The sequence below is a fragment of the Euprymna scolopes genome, chromosome 12 (assembly GCF_053919585.1).
Source record: "Euprymna scolopes isolate OS-2025 chromosome 12, ASM5391958v1, whole genome shotgun sequence".
Taxonomy (NCBI): Eukaryota; Metazoa; Mollusca; class Cephalopoda; order Sepiida; family Sepiolidae; genus Euprymna; species Euprymna scolopes.
Window position 1 is genome coordinate 32,505,679 of NC_136493.1, and position 14,359 is coordinate 32,520,037.

General features: G+C 36.2%; 1 protein-coding gene across 1 annotated transcript in view; it reads right to left on the reverse strand.

Moving 5' to 3' along the window:
* LOC145291243 (bifunctional 3'-5' exonuclease/ATP-dependent helicase WRN-like) overlaps positions 1-14,359 on the reverse strand; it is a 110,101-nt gene that overhangs the window by 12,100 nt on the left and 83,642 nt on the right. The window contains exons 17-21 of the mRNA XM_080136849.1: positions 13,435-13,512; positions 11,307-11,421; positions 10,155-10,261; positions 4,321-4,352; positions 700-895 (exon numbers count right to left, since the gene is read on the reverse strand). Coding sequence (XP_079992975.1) covers positions 700-895; positions 4,321-4,352; positions 10,155-10,261; positions 11,307-11,421; positions 13,435-13,512 — 528 coding nt within the window. The remainder of the gene's footprint in view (positions 1-699; positions 896-4,320; positions 4,353-10,154; positions 10,262-11,306; positions 11,422-13,434; positions 13,513-14,359) is intronic.

A 14,359-nucleotide genomic window follows, 5' to 3' on the forward strand; every position in this document is an offset into this window, starting at 1 on the left:
AATAAATCGGTTTGTTTGTTTTTAAAAACCCGCTCCCTCATCTCGAAATGAAAGCTACCGTCTGATATGACGAAGTCGACATTGACCAAACGCACTGGCACTGGGCCTGTGATTAGAGTCGAGTTTTGCTTCTTTTTTTTTATACCGAAAACCGAATGTAACGCGTGCCGATGCGAGAAATGTGGAATAATTAACGTCTGAAAGTCAATAAAATTAAATAGACAGGCAAGCTCCGTGGTTAAGTGTGAGATATTACAATTTATAGATGATATAAAAAGTTTTAAGAAGTTGTGAACCAAGCAAGCGCTTCTCTGAAAGAAGCCTTTTGTGGACATCAAGGAAAAGCGTACATACATACATACATTTTCGCTTTTATATTTATAGATTACTGATTGAAGAGATGTTAAAAAATAGGTGTAGCATCTTACTTTTAAAACCTCCATCTATCACTCCCTTCCCAGAAGTAAAGGAAAATTTCCCCTCTATTCAGACAGAGGACATACCAAATAGTACATTTTGACCCTAACCAAAGAAAATGTATTTCAGTTTGAGTTTCAATATTCTCTCAAAAGCAATGCTCAAATAGAATATATTGGTTTTGTGAGTGTGGCTTGTATAGTTTTTAACTTTTAGTTGGACACGTACAGAGATACAAACAGACAACATTATAAAAAGATGAGCATTTTTGTTTTCTCATACCTTCTAACAACAGGGATTATACGACCTTTTTCTTGAGCAAGCATCTCTTGTGAAGGAACCAACTCAAACTTGAGATTACTGTCCAGCGTGGACTTATGAAGCCATTTATATGCATGCTTGGATAATGAAATCGTCATCCCAAATCCATGAAGAATTGGCTCTTCCTTCAAAATCTCTTTATAAATTAATGCCCTTCCTGTAAAAAGAGAAAAAAAGAAAATAAGAAACAAAAAAAATTGGAAACGATATCAAAAAAACAATCAAGAATTATATATATAAACTAGCAGGGTTACCTTGGCCAAAAGTTCAATCAACATAATTTTTATTTTTCTGAATTTTTGAGTTGAGGATTGATTATTCGTATTTGAATTCATCAGACTACTATTTTCTCATCTTGCGTGTCATTTCAACAATGTTTCGGTCGATGTAACCTCGAACCTTCTTATCTTGTTGAACTCGGGAATGTTTCTGTCGAACTTAGGAATTTGGACGGAATTTTGAGCAGAACCCTTTATTTACTTCATGGGGGTAGCGTGCTCTTGTGCCATCAGCCATGATTGGATAGAGGTCCTAAGTAATTCACAAATGTATTTTTCGGTCGCCCACACTGAGGATTGAACCTTATGGACGAGTTTGACAGAAACATTACGAGTTCAACAAGATACACTTGAAGTTTGGAGGTTACTTCAACCGAAACGTTGTGAAAATCACACTGAAGATGAGGACAGTAGTTCGATGAATCCAAATAACTTCTACCTCTCTCTCTGTCTCTTTTTCCTCCCTCCTCAGCCCATTCCTCTCTCAGGACACACACACACTTAACAAGTCAACGAAAGGGAATTAATTGTAAAATAAAAAAAGTCAGAGTTAATTCCCTTTACATAATTACAAATGCATGTACAATAACATTAAATGCCATTTGATGCCTAAATAATGAAAAAACTTTTTAATCTTAGGTATCATACATCTGGGGTAAAGGGATATCCTAAAATGGAATACTGTTACCATATATGAGCAAGAGCCGCTCGAAGCACTCTATCGTGCCTTGACAGAGTTCCAAATTTGATAGGTGATGCCCTTTTCTCCTCTCTGCAACCTCTTTACCACAAAAGAGATATTGCAAGCCTGGCTCTGCTCTATCGCTATTTTCATGGCATGTGCTCATCGGAGCTTCAATCTATGGTTGCCCCATGCCAAACTTTCACAAAAAGCACTCACCTAGCTACAAACACTATCAACAATTTCCCCTAATATCTATCTGTGCCTAAATCTAAATGTAAGTTCCATGAACAAAGCTTCTTTCCTAGAACTGCCTGCCTGTGGAACTCCGTTTCGCTAACCTGCTTTCCAACTAACTAGAACATGATTGTAGTTGGTTGGAAGTCCAATGTAAACAAATTCCTGTTGAGCCATCTCCTTAAATAGTCAACTTCTATCTAATTTCTATCACCGTACACACACTGACCTTTAGCCTTGAGTGGCCTTGGGAAGCTGATCAAGAAACTATAAACCTTGTGTGTATTTGGTTTTATAGTTTTGGACTTTTAGCTGGATATAAAAACATAGACAGACAGCTGCCCTTTATATAATAGACTAGCCTGGGTGCTCAGCATTGCAGGGTGTTTGGAGGTGTGTGTTGAGCAAAAAAAAAAAAAAAGAGAGATAGTAGGCAGGCAGGCTCGAACCTATATTGCGAAGGAGGAAAAGAATGTGAAAAAAAAAAAAAAGTGATGTCTTTGCCATTGCATCCATTGCCAAACTGGAAGTGGCGAAGGTTTAAATTAAGGCTAGTCAATCGAAAAGAAGGGGTAACTTTAAAAAATATCGGCAAAAAAAGCGACCTCTCTCTGTAGAAAAGTGTTCAGTTGAAGGTGAAGGAATTAATGTTTTTAGCCAATTTTTTTATATTTGTCGTCCGAAGGACCGTTCTTCAAAACGATACTGATCTTGTGAGAATCCGTCGCCTCTGTCGAAAGTTTTTGTGAGACATACAAACATACATTTAAAAAGACAGGTGACGTTTATATAATAGACGTTAATATTTTTAAAATTTTATTTACTCATTTTATTGTTTTATTTTAAGAATATTCAGCTGACAATCACAATTTGTTTTTTTAAGGAATGCTATTTTTTAAAATTTAATTGCAACTTAAAACTCACCATTAAATCAATGACTTTTATAGTTTTTTGAGTATGCTGAAAACGAATATTATATTTAAATTTGGGGCAGACAAGTAGTTTTCTGGATATTAAGACCTTTATTATCCAACGTAATCCATCATGCTTTTACTGGCAACCATTTTTTTTCCCCCTAACTGAAAAATACTAATGTGCATGCATTTTACAAAGCACTACCCTCTTCCCTTTAAGAATGGCGAACACCACTGACATTTATTAATACACTGGAAAAATGTCTTAATATCCAGAAAACTATTTGTCTACCCCAAGTTTCAATGTGATATTCGTTTTCAGCATACTCGAAAACCTATAAAGTCGTCATTTTAAAGTTGAGTGTTAAGTTGGAAAGAAAGTAAAAATTTATCTAAGGAATAATATTTACCCTGATTGACTATTTCAAACGGAATTTTATTATTAACAGTAAATTATAGTCTAGTGTAGATAACACTATGGAATTTCCACAGGGTATCACTAGTTCTTATTATGAAGATCATTCCAAAGGTAAAACCTCCCATTTCTTTAACTCAAAAAGTTTAAGAGCTATGAAGATGGAAATACTACCATTAAAATGAGCACCCTTTTGTGCTCCAAAATTTATTTTTATACATAGTCACCACCATTCTCAATGCACTTTAGCAAGGAATTCAATGACGAATCTGTTTCTGATGCACGCCCATCACAGGGGCTGCTTTCTTAGAGCCTCACGTCGTCAATATCTGCAACAGAAACTTTCAGGTCATGAATGCATAAGTTCAATCATCATAACAATGCAATTTGAAATCCCTCCTGATTCCTTCAAACAGAGTAAAAAAAAAAAAAAATAGGAGGCGTTACTTTTGGAACACCCCCTCAGATTTTTACTAACATTGAAAACTTACTTACTTGATGTAAATTTTATCTAACCAAACAGTAAATAGAGGAGAGTCGCTAGAAAAGTGGAAAATTTATCAAATGCTAATTTATTTCTATAAAGAATAATTTGTATTATTTGAATTCTTCAGACGACTGTTCTCATCTTGATTTTAATTCTCATATTTTGGCCAATGTAACCTCTGACCTTCAGGTGTGTCTTGTCGAACTCTGGAATTTTTCTGTCAAACTCAGGAATCTGTATGAAATTTCAAACACAACCTATCATTTAATCCATGGGAGTAGCATACTCTCGTTCCATGAACCATGATCACACTGAAGCTTAATAATTTGCAAATGTATTCTTAGTATCGCTTGTATTGAGAAAATTCAGAAACAATAATACCAAAGAATAACTTTTATAAAATTTTTCAAAGACTAATATCATAATACCCTCACAGATGCTGAGAATCTTGTACATGCAAATCGAAGAAATAAATAAGTCAGACGCAGTAAAAATTTGAACACTATAGTTTAAAATGTCAAATTTCCCACTTTTCTAGTGATCACCCTGTAACACAAAAAATAACTTACCCAAGGCAATCCAGAATTTTGAAGATTTATATCTAGAAAACAAAAAAAAAGAAAAGGAGAAAAAATTCAAAATGATAACTGTGTTAACTTAAAACAGAACGCAGGCATAGATAAATATATAAATCCTAATAGGAAGATCTAACGTTGCTCGGGATTGAATTTATCCTTCGCTCTTCCCTTTTTTTTTTTTGGCCTATCCCATTCTTCTTTCTGATCACTCCCCCCTCCACACACACACACCAAGAAGTCGGCATTAGAGAAATAATTCTGAAAAAAAAAAAAAAAAAAAATTTTTGTTTTAAACCTAGACAAAACATGCTAGAAATGCAGGTATGTAATGACCAGGTAAAAATACTCACGTGTTTGGAGACGCAAAACAGAGTTTTTAAGCAGTCAAACTTAGGAAGTAAGTGAAATAACATGCATTCCTAAAATGTAAAGAGGTTGGCAGTATTTTGCGCGAACAGTTGGCAGAGTTGGTCGAAATTTTCTGTTCCTATGTCTATCCTTGTAGCCATGTCACTAGTAAGGGTGCTGGAGGTAAACGTTTTGTCTGGGCTGACGTTATCCGCCTGATAGTCAGGGACCCGAACCTTGGATTAACCACTAAGGAGGCTGTCCTATCAGCAGGTGCAAAGTACTGGGGCTGCTGTATTGCCATTTGGTGAATGGAATCTGGACCATGCAGTAGCTTCTGGTGGGGCCTCTCGATGCCATACTAGTGGGTAATTGTTACGGCTTTACCTTATCATTAGCTACAAATAAAAAAAAATTCTTTGTTTCTTTTTCTCTCTTAGTTTCCCCTCTCTGTCCTGCTCTAAGTAAATCTGACGACCTAGTCCACAAATTCCAAAATTTCATCATGACAAGTTTCAAGAAAAAATACACGATTAAACCCGGTTCTCCAACTTCCAACGTAGACCCCTACTACCATGTCTCCTTCTCCAACATCAGGGGTCTTCGTTCTAACCTTCCAGAGGTTGAAACCCAATTACAGGAGACTAAACCAGACCTTTTATTTTTAAGTGAAACTGGCATTGGACAGGCTATTTCCCTAGATGAGTTTGCAATTACAGGATACTCTAACTTAACTTCTAAATCTGACCCCCAAGATCGCCATGGACATGGAATATGTGCCTATATTAAAGATAGCTTTCCATGTGGGAGGGACATCTCCAGGGAAGATCCTAACTTACCCTATATGTGCTTCCGGGTTGCTTTAGCTCACACTACTGCATTTATATTTACTCTCTATCGCCCCCACAACAGCGGAGTTACTATCTTTCAAAGCATATCTGAGAAAATTGACCAAGTCCTTTCTACTTATCCTTCAGCTAACATTCACGTATGTGGTGACTTCAATGTTCACAACGTCGAATGGTTGACCCACTCAAACAAGACCGATGATGAGGGGAGGTTCTGTCATGATTTCTCCATTGCCTATGACCTCACTCAGATTGTTCAGGAAGCTACCCGTGTGCCCGATAATGACGGCCAGTATGCGAGCCTACTAGACCTTTTTCTCACAACTTGCCCTGAACTATGTTCAGTTTCTGTTCTGTCGCCTCTTGGATCTTCCGACCACTCTGTTGTATCAATTAAGATAAAAATGAAATGTAATAAGTCCCCAGACGTACCTCTTCATCGTACAGTATATCGATACACTAAGGCTGACTGGGATAGCTTCCGTACATTTATATCTGATCTACCTCTGCATTCCATGTTTAAAAAGGATGTGTCCTCTATAGTATTAGACCTGACTGAATGGTTAATTGTAGGTATTGACCATTTCATACCCTCTAAAAAGTTTCAGCAAAAACCTAACAGCCAGCCATGGTTCTCTCCAGAATGTGCTGCTGCCATTGCGCACAGAAATCACTTTTTCCACTGCTTCAAACGTAATAGATGTATGGAAACTAAAGCCATTTTCAGGACTGCCAGCAACCATTGTAAGAAAGTAATAAGGAACGCAAGAGAGTTGTATGCTCAATCTGTTAAGTCCAAAGTAGCTGAGCAGCGGCTTGGTTCCCACCAGTTTTGGCAAATAGCAAACAGAATCCTGAACAGAAGCGTGTGCTCCATCCCAACTATTATCAATGGACCTGAGGTAATCTCGTCAGCATCAGACAAAGCCAAACTCTTTGTCATGAACTTTGCAGCTAATTCTACCCTTTGCGACCAAGACCGCCAACCCCCAATATTTCCTCCTGTATCAGAAAACACGCTATGTGATATACATATATCTGTACGTGATGTTGCCAAGCTAATCAAAAACCTTGATTCGAGTAAAGCAACTGGCCCTGATGGTATTCCAATTATAGTACTCAAAAAACTTCAACCTGAACTAGCGCCCATACTTACAAAACTGTTTAAACGTTGTCTTAAGGAGAATAGTTTCCCATCTCCCTGGAAAATCTCATCAGTATGCCCTGTATTCAGGTGATCGCTCATCCCCCTCTCAGTACAGGCCAATAAGTCTCCTGTGCGTCATGAGTAAGTTGCTAGAATCTGTGTTAAATACAGAAGTAATCAACCATCTCAACAAAAATAACCTTCTTAGTGACACTCAATATGGTTTCCGTTCTGCTAGATCTACAGCAGATGTCCTTACAGTTATATCGCATAGGATTAGCAAATCTCTCGACGGTGGCAATCTTTCTAGGGCAATTGCTCTTGACATATCTAAAGCCTTTGATAGGGTATGGCATAAAGGTTTACTTCATAAGATCGCTAGCTATGGTATAGCTGGAAAAGTCTTCTCAATTATTAAATCATTTCTTTCTGATAGGTTCATAAGAGTAGTAGTTGAGGGGCAAAAATCAGAAGCTCACAGTATTAATGCCGGTGTCCCTCAGGGATCCATCCTGGGCCCAACTCTTTTCCTGATCTACATTAATGATCTTCCAAATCATATCCTTACATCATTTGTAGACATTTATGCTGACGACACTACCATTTATGGTACCACATCTAAGACAGTAAACGACCAAGTTCTCTCCAATTCTCTCTCCTCTGATCTTGAGCATATAGTACAATGGGGAAAGGAGTGGCTGGTTACTTTTAATGCATCTAAAACCAAGCTTCTCTCTTTACATCATCAACATTCTAATCCACATTTGTCATCAATTGAAATGAATGGCTCTCGTCTTCAGGAGGCCTCAAGTTTTGACAAGCTTCTGGGCTTGACCATTACTCCTGATCTTAAATGGAACACGTATATCAAATCTGTTGCCAAGGCCGCTGGTAAAATGGTGGGATCTTTCTATCGATCCGGTAGATATCTCACTGCTGATGCAATTCTCTATCTATATAAGAGCCAGGTACGTCCAAGGATGGAATACTGTTGCCACATCTGGGCAGGAGCTGCTAGAAAGGACTTGTCCTGCCTTGATAGAGTTCAAAATAGACTTCGTAGCCTCGTAGGAGATGTCCTTTTCTCCTCCTTGCAACCTCTATCTCACAGAAGAGATGTTGCGAGTTTGTCTCTGATGTACGTTATTTTCATGGAAAGTGTTCAACTGAGCTTCAATCTATGGTCCCCCCTCGCCAAACTTTCACAAGAAACACTCGTCTAGCTGTAAACACTATCAATAATTTCCCCCACTCTTTATCTGTGCCTAAACCTAAACGTAGATTCCATGAACAAAGCTTCTTTCTTAGAACTGCACGCCTGTGGAATTGTCTTCTGTTTTCCTGCTTTCCGGCTGACTACAATATGGTTGTGTTCAAGTCTAAAGTAAATAAGTTCTTGATGAGCCGTTCCATATAAGTTATCAAATTTACCAAATTTTCATTACTAATGATTACTATATTGACCAATTTCTACTGTACACTCTTTAACCCTTATCCTTGAGTGGCCTCTGGGCCTTGATAATGTGTGGTGATACCTTTGTAAAAAAAAAAAAAAAAAAAAAAAAGAAACCAAATGAATGTCATCCTGATGATGACCGTATCTTCAATTGCTAGTTTGTAGTGTTTGGTTTGGTTGTTTTATAGTGGATTTTGTTGTTTTGGTTCCCTGCCCAGCAGAACATGAACGAGTTTTGCAATGGGAGAGGGAAAAGGGTTACAGTATTAATGTTTGGTACATTTTAAATAAAGAGACCAGTCAGGAAGTTGGGGGGGGGGGAGTATAGAAAGAGAAAAAGGGAATGGAGAAAAGGGAAAGGGGGAAAGGGGTGTTTGTTTTTGGTTTTGCAAAAGGAAGTAGAAAAGCAAAAAGCATCAATCTTAGGTGCATTTCGTCTCAGGGAGCCAATATCTTCAGACAGCCTGATCTGGTAGCACTAATCAGGCTCGGGAAGCGAGCGAAATGACATTCACCCCTAAAATGTAAAAAGAAACCAAACATATGTCATCCAATATGTCATGCCGTTTGTGTCTCTTAATCCCAAATCGAAAAATTAGTTTAGAAGTAATTTACATGATGTCTCTCTCCTAAAGAGAAAATTCTAAATAAAACATTTGAATGCATGAATGGATTCATCTTGGGCTGAAAAGAAGATCACAACTACAAGAGGATCAATGGTCCACATATAGAAAAGGCGATGATAAAAAGGAATGAAAGACCAGCAACCGTGCATGTATGTAAAAAAGACTTATTTGATTTGTTTTCGGATCACTCACTTGCAAAAACACCACAAGCACATGTTTGTTGGAAATAAAGTATGCGAACAGTTCATTTAATGGTTTATTTGTTTGTTTGTTTAAACTTGCGTTATAAAAATGTTATATTATGTCCTGGAGAAGTTATGATTGGAACCTTAGTTTTGATAATTGTATTAATTCAAGAAAATAATGAAAATAATGAATATGCGAATAAGTTTTTTTTTTTTTTTTTACATAGGCATCACCACTTATCAAGACCCAGAGACCACTCGAGGATAAGGGTTAAGAGTGTACAGTAGTCAATTGAACAATATAGTAATTGTTAGTAATAGAAATTAGGTAAATTTGTTAACTAAATGGAACAGCTCATCAAGAACTTGTTTATGTTGGACTTGAAGACAACAAGATAGTAGTCAGCTGGAAAGCAGGAGAACGGAAGACAGTTCTACAGGCGTGCAGTTCTACGTTTATGTTTAGGCACAGATAACAAGTGGGGGGAATTATTGATAGTGTCTTCAGCTAAACGAGTGTTTCTTGTGAAAGTTTGGCGAGGGGGGACCATAGATTGAAGCTCAGTCGAGCACTTGCCATGAAAATAACGATAAAGCAGAGACAAACTCGCAACATCTCTTCTGTGAGACAGAAGTTGCAGAGAAGAGAAAAGGACATCTCCCACAAGGCTACAAAGTCTATTTTGAACTCTATCAAGGCAGGACAAGTCCTTTCTAGCAGCTCCTGCCCAAATGTGGCAACAGTACTCCATCCTTGGACATACCTGGCTCTTATATAGATAGAGAATTGCATCAGCAGTAAGATATCTACTGGATCGATAGAAGGATCCTACTATTTTTCCAGCAGCCTTGGCAACAGATTTAATGTACGTGTTCCATTTCAGATCAGGAGTAAAGATCAAGCTCAGAAGCTTGTCAAAACATGAGGCCTTACCAAGGCGAGAACCATTCATTTTAATTGATGCCAGATGGGGATCAGAACGTTGATGGTGTAAAGCTAGAAGTTTAGTTTTAGATGCATTAAAAGTAACCAACCACTCCTTTCCCCATTGTACCACGTGCTCAAGATCAGAGGAGAGAGAATCGGAGAGAACTTGGTCGTTTACGATCTTAGATGTGCTCCCATATATAGTAGTGTTATCAGCATAAATGTCTACGATCATAAATGTTTTAAAAAGGATTGCTAACAAAATCAGAAATTAAAACTTGACTTACTTGCCAGATCCATAACCATCAAGAGAAGAGAACTGTTGGATTTTCTTGTCCGATGAACCCATGAGGAAGAGAGTGTAATTCCGTAGACCAAAACCGCCGTGAAGTGACTGGAGTAAGAGAGAAAATAAAAACATTACAAAATTGTATTTTTTGGACTACTGTTCTCATCTAAAGTGCTATTCTCACATTTCGACCAATGAAACTTCCGACTTTACTCTGCAAGGACTCTTACCTTAATGGATAAAGTATCAAATAATATTCAGTTTTAAGTTTCAATGCATAGTGCAGGCAATACTAAGAATACAATTGCGAATTGCTTAAAACTTCTACCTGGTTATGGCTGACAGATTGTTTTGGATTGTTTTTTTTTTTAGATAAGGGTAATAATCTGTATTATTCTGCTTACTATTCTCATTTTCGTTGTATGTTCACAATTTTGCGGCCGATGTAACTCCCGACCTTCTTCAGACACAAATTCAGGAATCTATGCGGACTTCTAAGCAAAACTTTCAGTTTGAAATTCTATATAGAATCCACAGTTTGACTAAAGACATGGCACAATGAATAAAGTGCCAAGTATAATCAATTTTAAGTGACAGTCTTCTGAGGATTAAAGGTTCAATCCTTTGTACAGGTAATATTAAGAATAGTATCACTTCAGATTTCTACCCAGTCATGGCTGATGGAACAATAATATGCTACCTCATGGATTAAATAGAGTTCCATTCAAAATTCCTTACAGATTCCAGAGTTTGATAAGATACACCTGAAGAAGGTCGGAGGTTACTTTGGCTAAAATATTGTAGGCATAATTTCCAAAATGAGAACAATAGTCCAAATAATCCAAATTATATCATCAATCCATATCTCAAAAATTCAGAATAAAGTTGATCTTTAATGTAGGTAAAATCTATCTTAATAAAAAAAAAGGGGGGGGGGCAATCTGGATCAGTACAAAAGTTAAAACTGTCTCAATTAACAAGGATTTCTCCTTCACTGACCAAGGATAGAAAAGATGAAATGTAATATCAGAACAGACGATACTTTGTTCCTAGCTGCTGGAAAATATATATCTTTTGTATGTGGGAGATAACAAGTTTTTGTCAAGTTTCACTACACCTCTACCCCCAACTCAGATAACATAATACTTACCTGGATTGCTTCCAGTAATATACGAACTTCTTTCGTATAATCCACAGGTTGATCATCTGTGATGTTATTTTCTATCTCATTATCATTGTTTTGGAGTCTGCGGGCAGAGTCAATTCTAATGCATAAGAAAGAAATTTTATTTATTAATAAATATATCAGAAATAATACATAATCAAAAATATATTCTCTAGATTAATTAATGATGCGACAATTACAATATTTTTTTCCAGATTCCGATACAATTATTGATTCTCTTTTGAATTCCCGATTCTGATTTTTTTTAACTCTAAATATTTAGTTATAGAGTTGTTGTTTTATTTTAAACTTTAAGCCCATGTAATATGTGCATATATTTTCCCAAATGTAAATATACTATTGTGGAGATGATCTATAGAGTTTGATTTTATTGGTAGCAGACACCATTCTCGAGTGTCTTCAGTCTCTCTATCAAGACAATCCAACATGAGACATATTTGATATAACTTTCTTTTTAATTTGACTTCTTATATGCATCACAACCTTGATAAATTCAGAAATACTTTTCACTTGTACCAGCAATCTATATACATAAAAGCAAAAATGTTTGTATGTATGTTCACTTTTTGTGTATGTCTGCAAAAGGCTTTTTTTCGTCGGCCTTCTCGCTCGGTTCGTTTCTTCTTAAAACTTTTTATATCACGTCTAAATGATAATATCTACGACTTAAGAACGGGGGCCGAGTGTGTATTTAATTTGCCCGACTTTCACGCGCTATTTTTTCCAGATATTTCGATCACCACGTGTTTCTTTTGCTTTTCAGTATAAAACAAGCGAAAAGTGGCTTGCAGCTGCGTCATGTTTCAAGGTCAAACATCACGTGGCTTGAGTTTCTCACACCTGTCAATTTCATTTTATAAACGTTAAATTAAGATGCTTTTTATTCCTCTTCTCTTGTGGCCGAGATGGTTTTTTCCCATTTCGTTTCCACCTCCACGTCAAAGGTTCGGGGTTCAAGCCTACTTTCCTACTAAAACTTTTTTTTTCTTCTTCAAACACCTGGCCAACGTTTTTTTTTAAAACAGGGTTGTTTTGATCACCACCACCCCCAACATACACACGTACAAACACCCAGGCCACGCTGGGTACCCCTCGCTAGTAAACAAAATAAAAGAGAGACAAATGAGTAAAAGAATTGTTTTGGGAATCAGAAATTCGCCCAAAAGTTTTTCTGATACCGATACCCCAAAGAGTTTCAATTTTTCTGATTCTCAATTCAGATTCCAATTCATCATTGCAACACTAATATATATATATATATATATATATATATATATATATATATATATATATATATAGAGAGAGAGAGAGAGAGAGAGAGAGATATGTGTGTATATATATAGTGTAATATAATAGCTCTCAAAATTCCAAAGATCAAGTTTTCTTATTTGGTAATTTATTACTTTTTAAAGGCTAATCATTACAATATTGTTTTTTTTGTAAATAACAAGTCTGCAAAATTATGTCTTTGCTGCATTTTTAGTCACTTACTCATCAGATGGTCACTTTAAAAAACATAGGAAAAAAAAACACCATTTTGAACAACTTACATGATTCATACAACTCACAAACTGCCATTTTCTCATTGCAAAGATATATATATATATATAAAATAAAAAATTGTAAAAAGATTTTTTGAGGTGGTGTTTGATAAACACTGCTGAGGAGCCATGATTTAATATACTATTTTGTTTTTAAATCCCCGAAACAGTGTTTCATGGTAAACAACTGAGGATTCCTTAAATTAACATTAGGACTATAGTGAATTTGAGAGAACAAGTTGATGTATTGATTGCAGGTGATTAAATGACTTACTGACTAAATAGTTTACTGATAAAAAATATAAAAATTAAATAAGCTTTTTTTATATAGTTTTAAAGGTTAAAAAACTTCCAAGACTATATATAGCATAGTAGGAATTTTTGTATTTTTAATCTAAACCAGATCCCACTCTGAAGAAGTCTTGATAAATAAAGACAAAATATTAGCCCTGCACATGAGTTTTATTTGTCTTTTATATTTTTGTGCAGCTACTCTTTGATGAGTTTGGGGTCAAAATCTATTATGAAAGATGATAAAAAAGAAAACTAACTTTTTTCGACAGTTATCGCAGCAGTTTTCAGAGCCACCAATCAGTTGTAAATCTTTTTCAAAATGTGACAGCAACACCCTGAAAACAAAAACATAAATGCACCTGATAAAATAGATATTCCACAAACACAAAAAAAATTGAAGAGTGTAGTAGTTAGTTACAGCAGAGGTTTTAATTTTTTTTCCACAGTAAATTCTTTTCTTTTTTTTTTTTTAAATTCTTATTCACCCCAACACAAGACATATTGTCACTTGGACATAAGGGGCAATTTGACACCATGTCTATAGGGGCACACACAATGTACAGAACTGAGCAACGACATGTCTCCACATTACATTTAAACTCATGCACGTTAGTATAGATGAGGAAGCAGGAAACAGGGAGGGAATTCCAAAGTCTAGCAGTCCGAGGGAAAAAATTAGTAAGTAGAAGTCTTTCCAGTGTCTAGGGACCTCAACAACGAAAAGGTGGGATTTCTTGCTCCGTAAGTTAGTTATACATATATATATATATATATATATATATATCAAAAGGGTACTCGTGCTTTGAATTCATGAGAGAACAGGTACTTGCAAACCTGTTAAAGTACTTGTAAGCAGGCACAAAGATGCAACATTGCAGTGATGGGACAAGAGCTGGAGCTTGGTTGACAGTGCGAAATCTATTAGATTGGAGAGACTCTTTTTGGGCCCTATCTAAGAGGGAGTGGTATCTAGTGGTAAATGAACCAGTCCAAATTGCTTTCAAAATGCACTGATATTTTTTTAAATGCTTAGTCAGCTAAGAAGTAGATCTGCAATTCATGGAAGTCATTTTTTTTTAATGGAAATCACTTCAAGGCATGAAATTAATTGATGTAAGGAACTAAAAAATACTACTTCAAGGTTAAAAACTAACCAATGATAAATGTTATATGTATAGATTC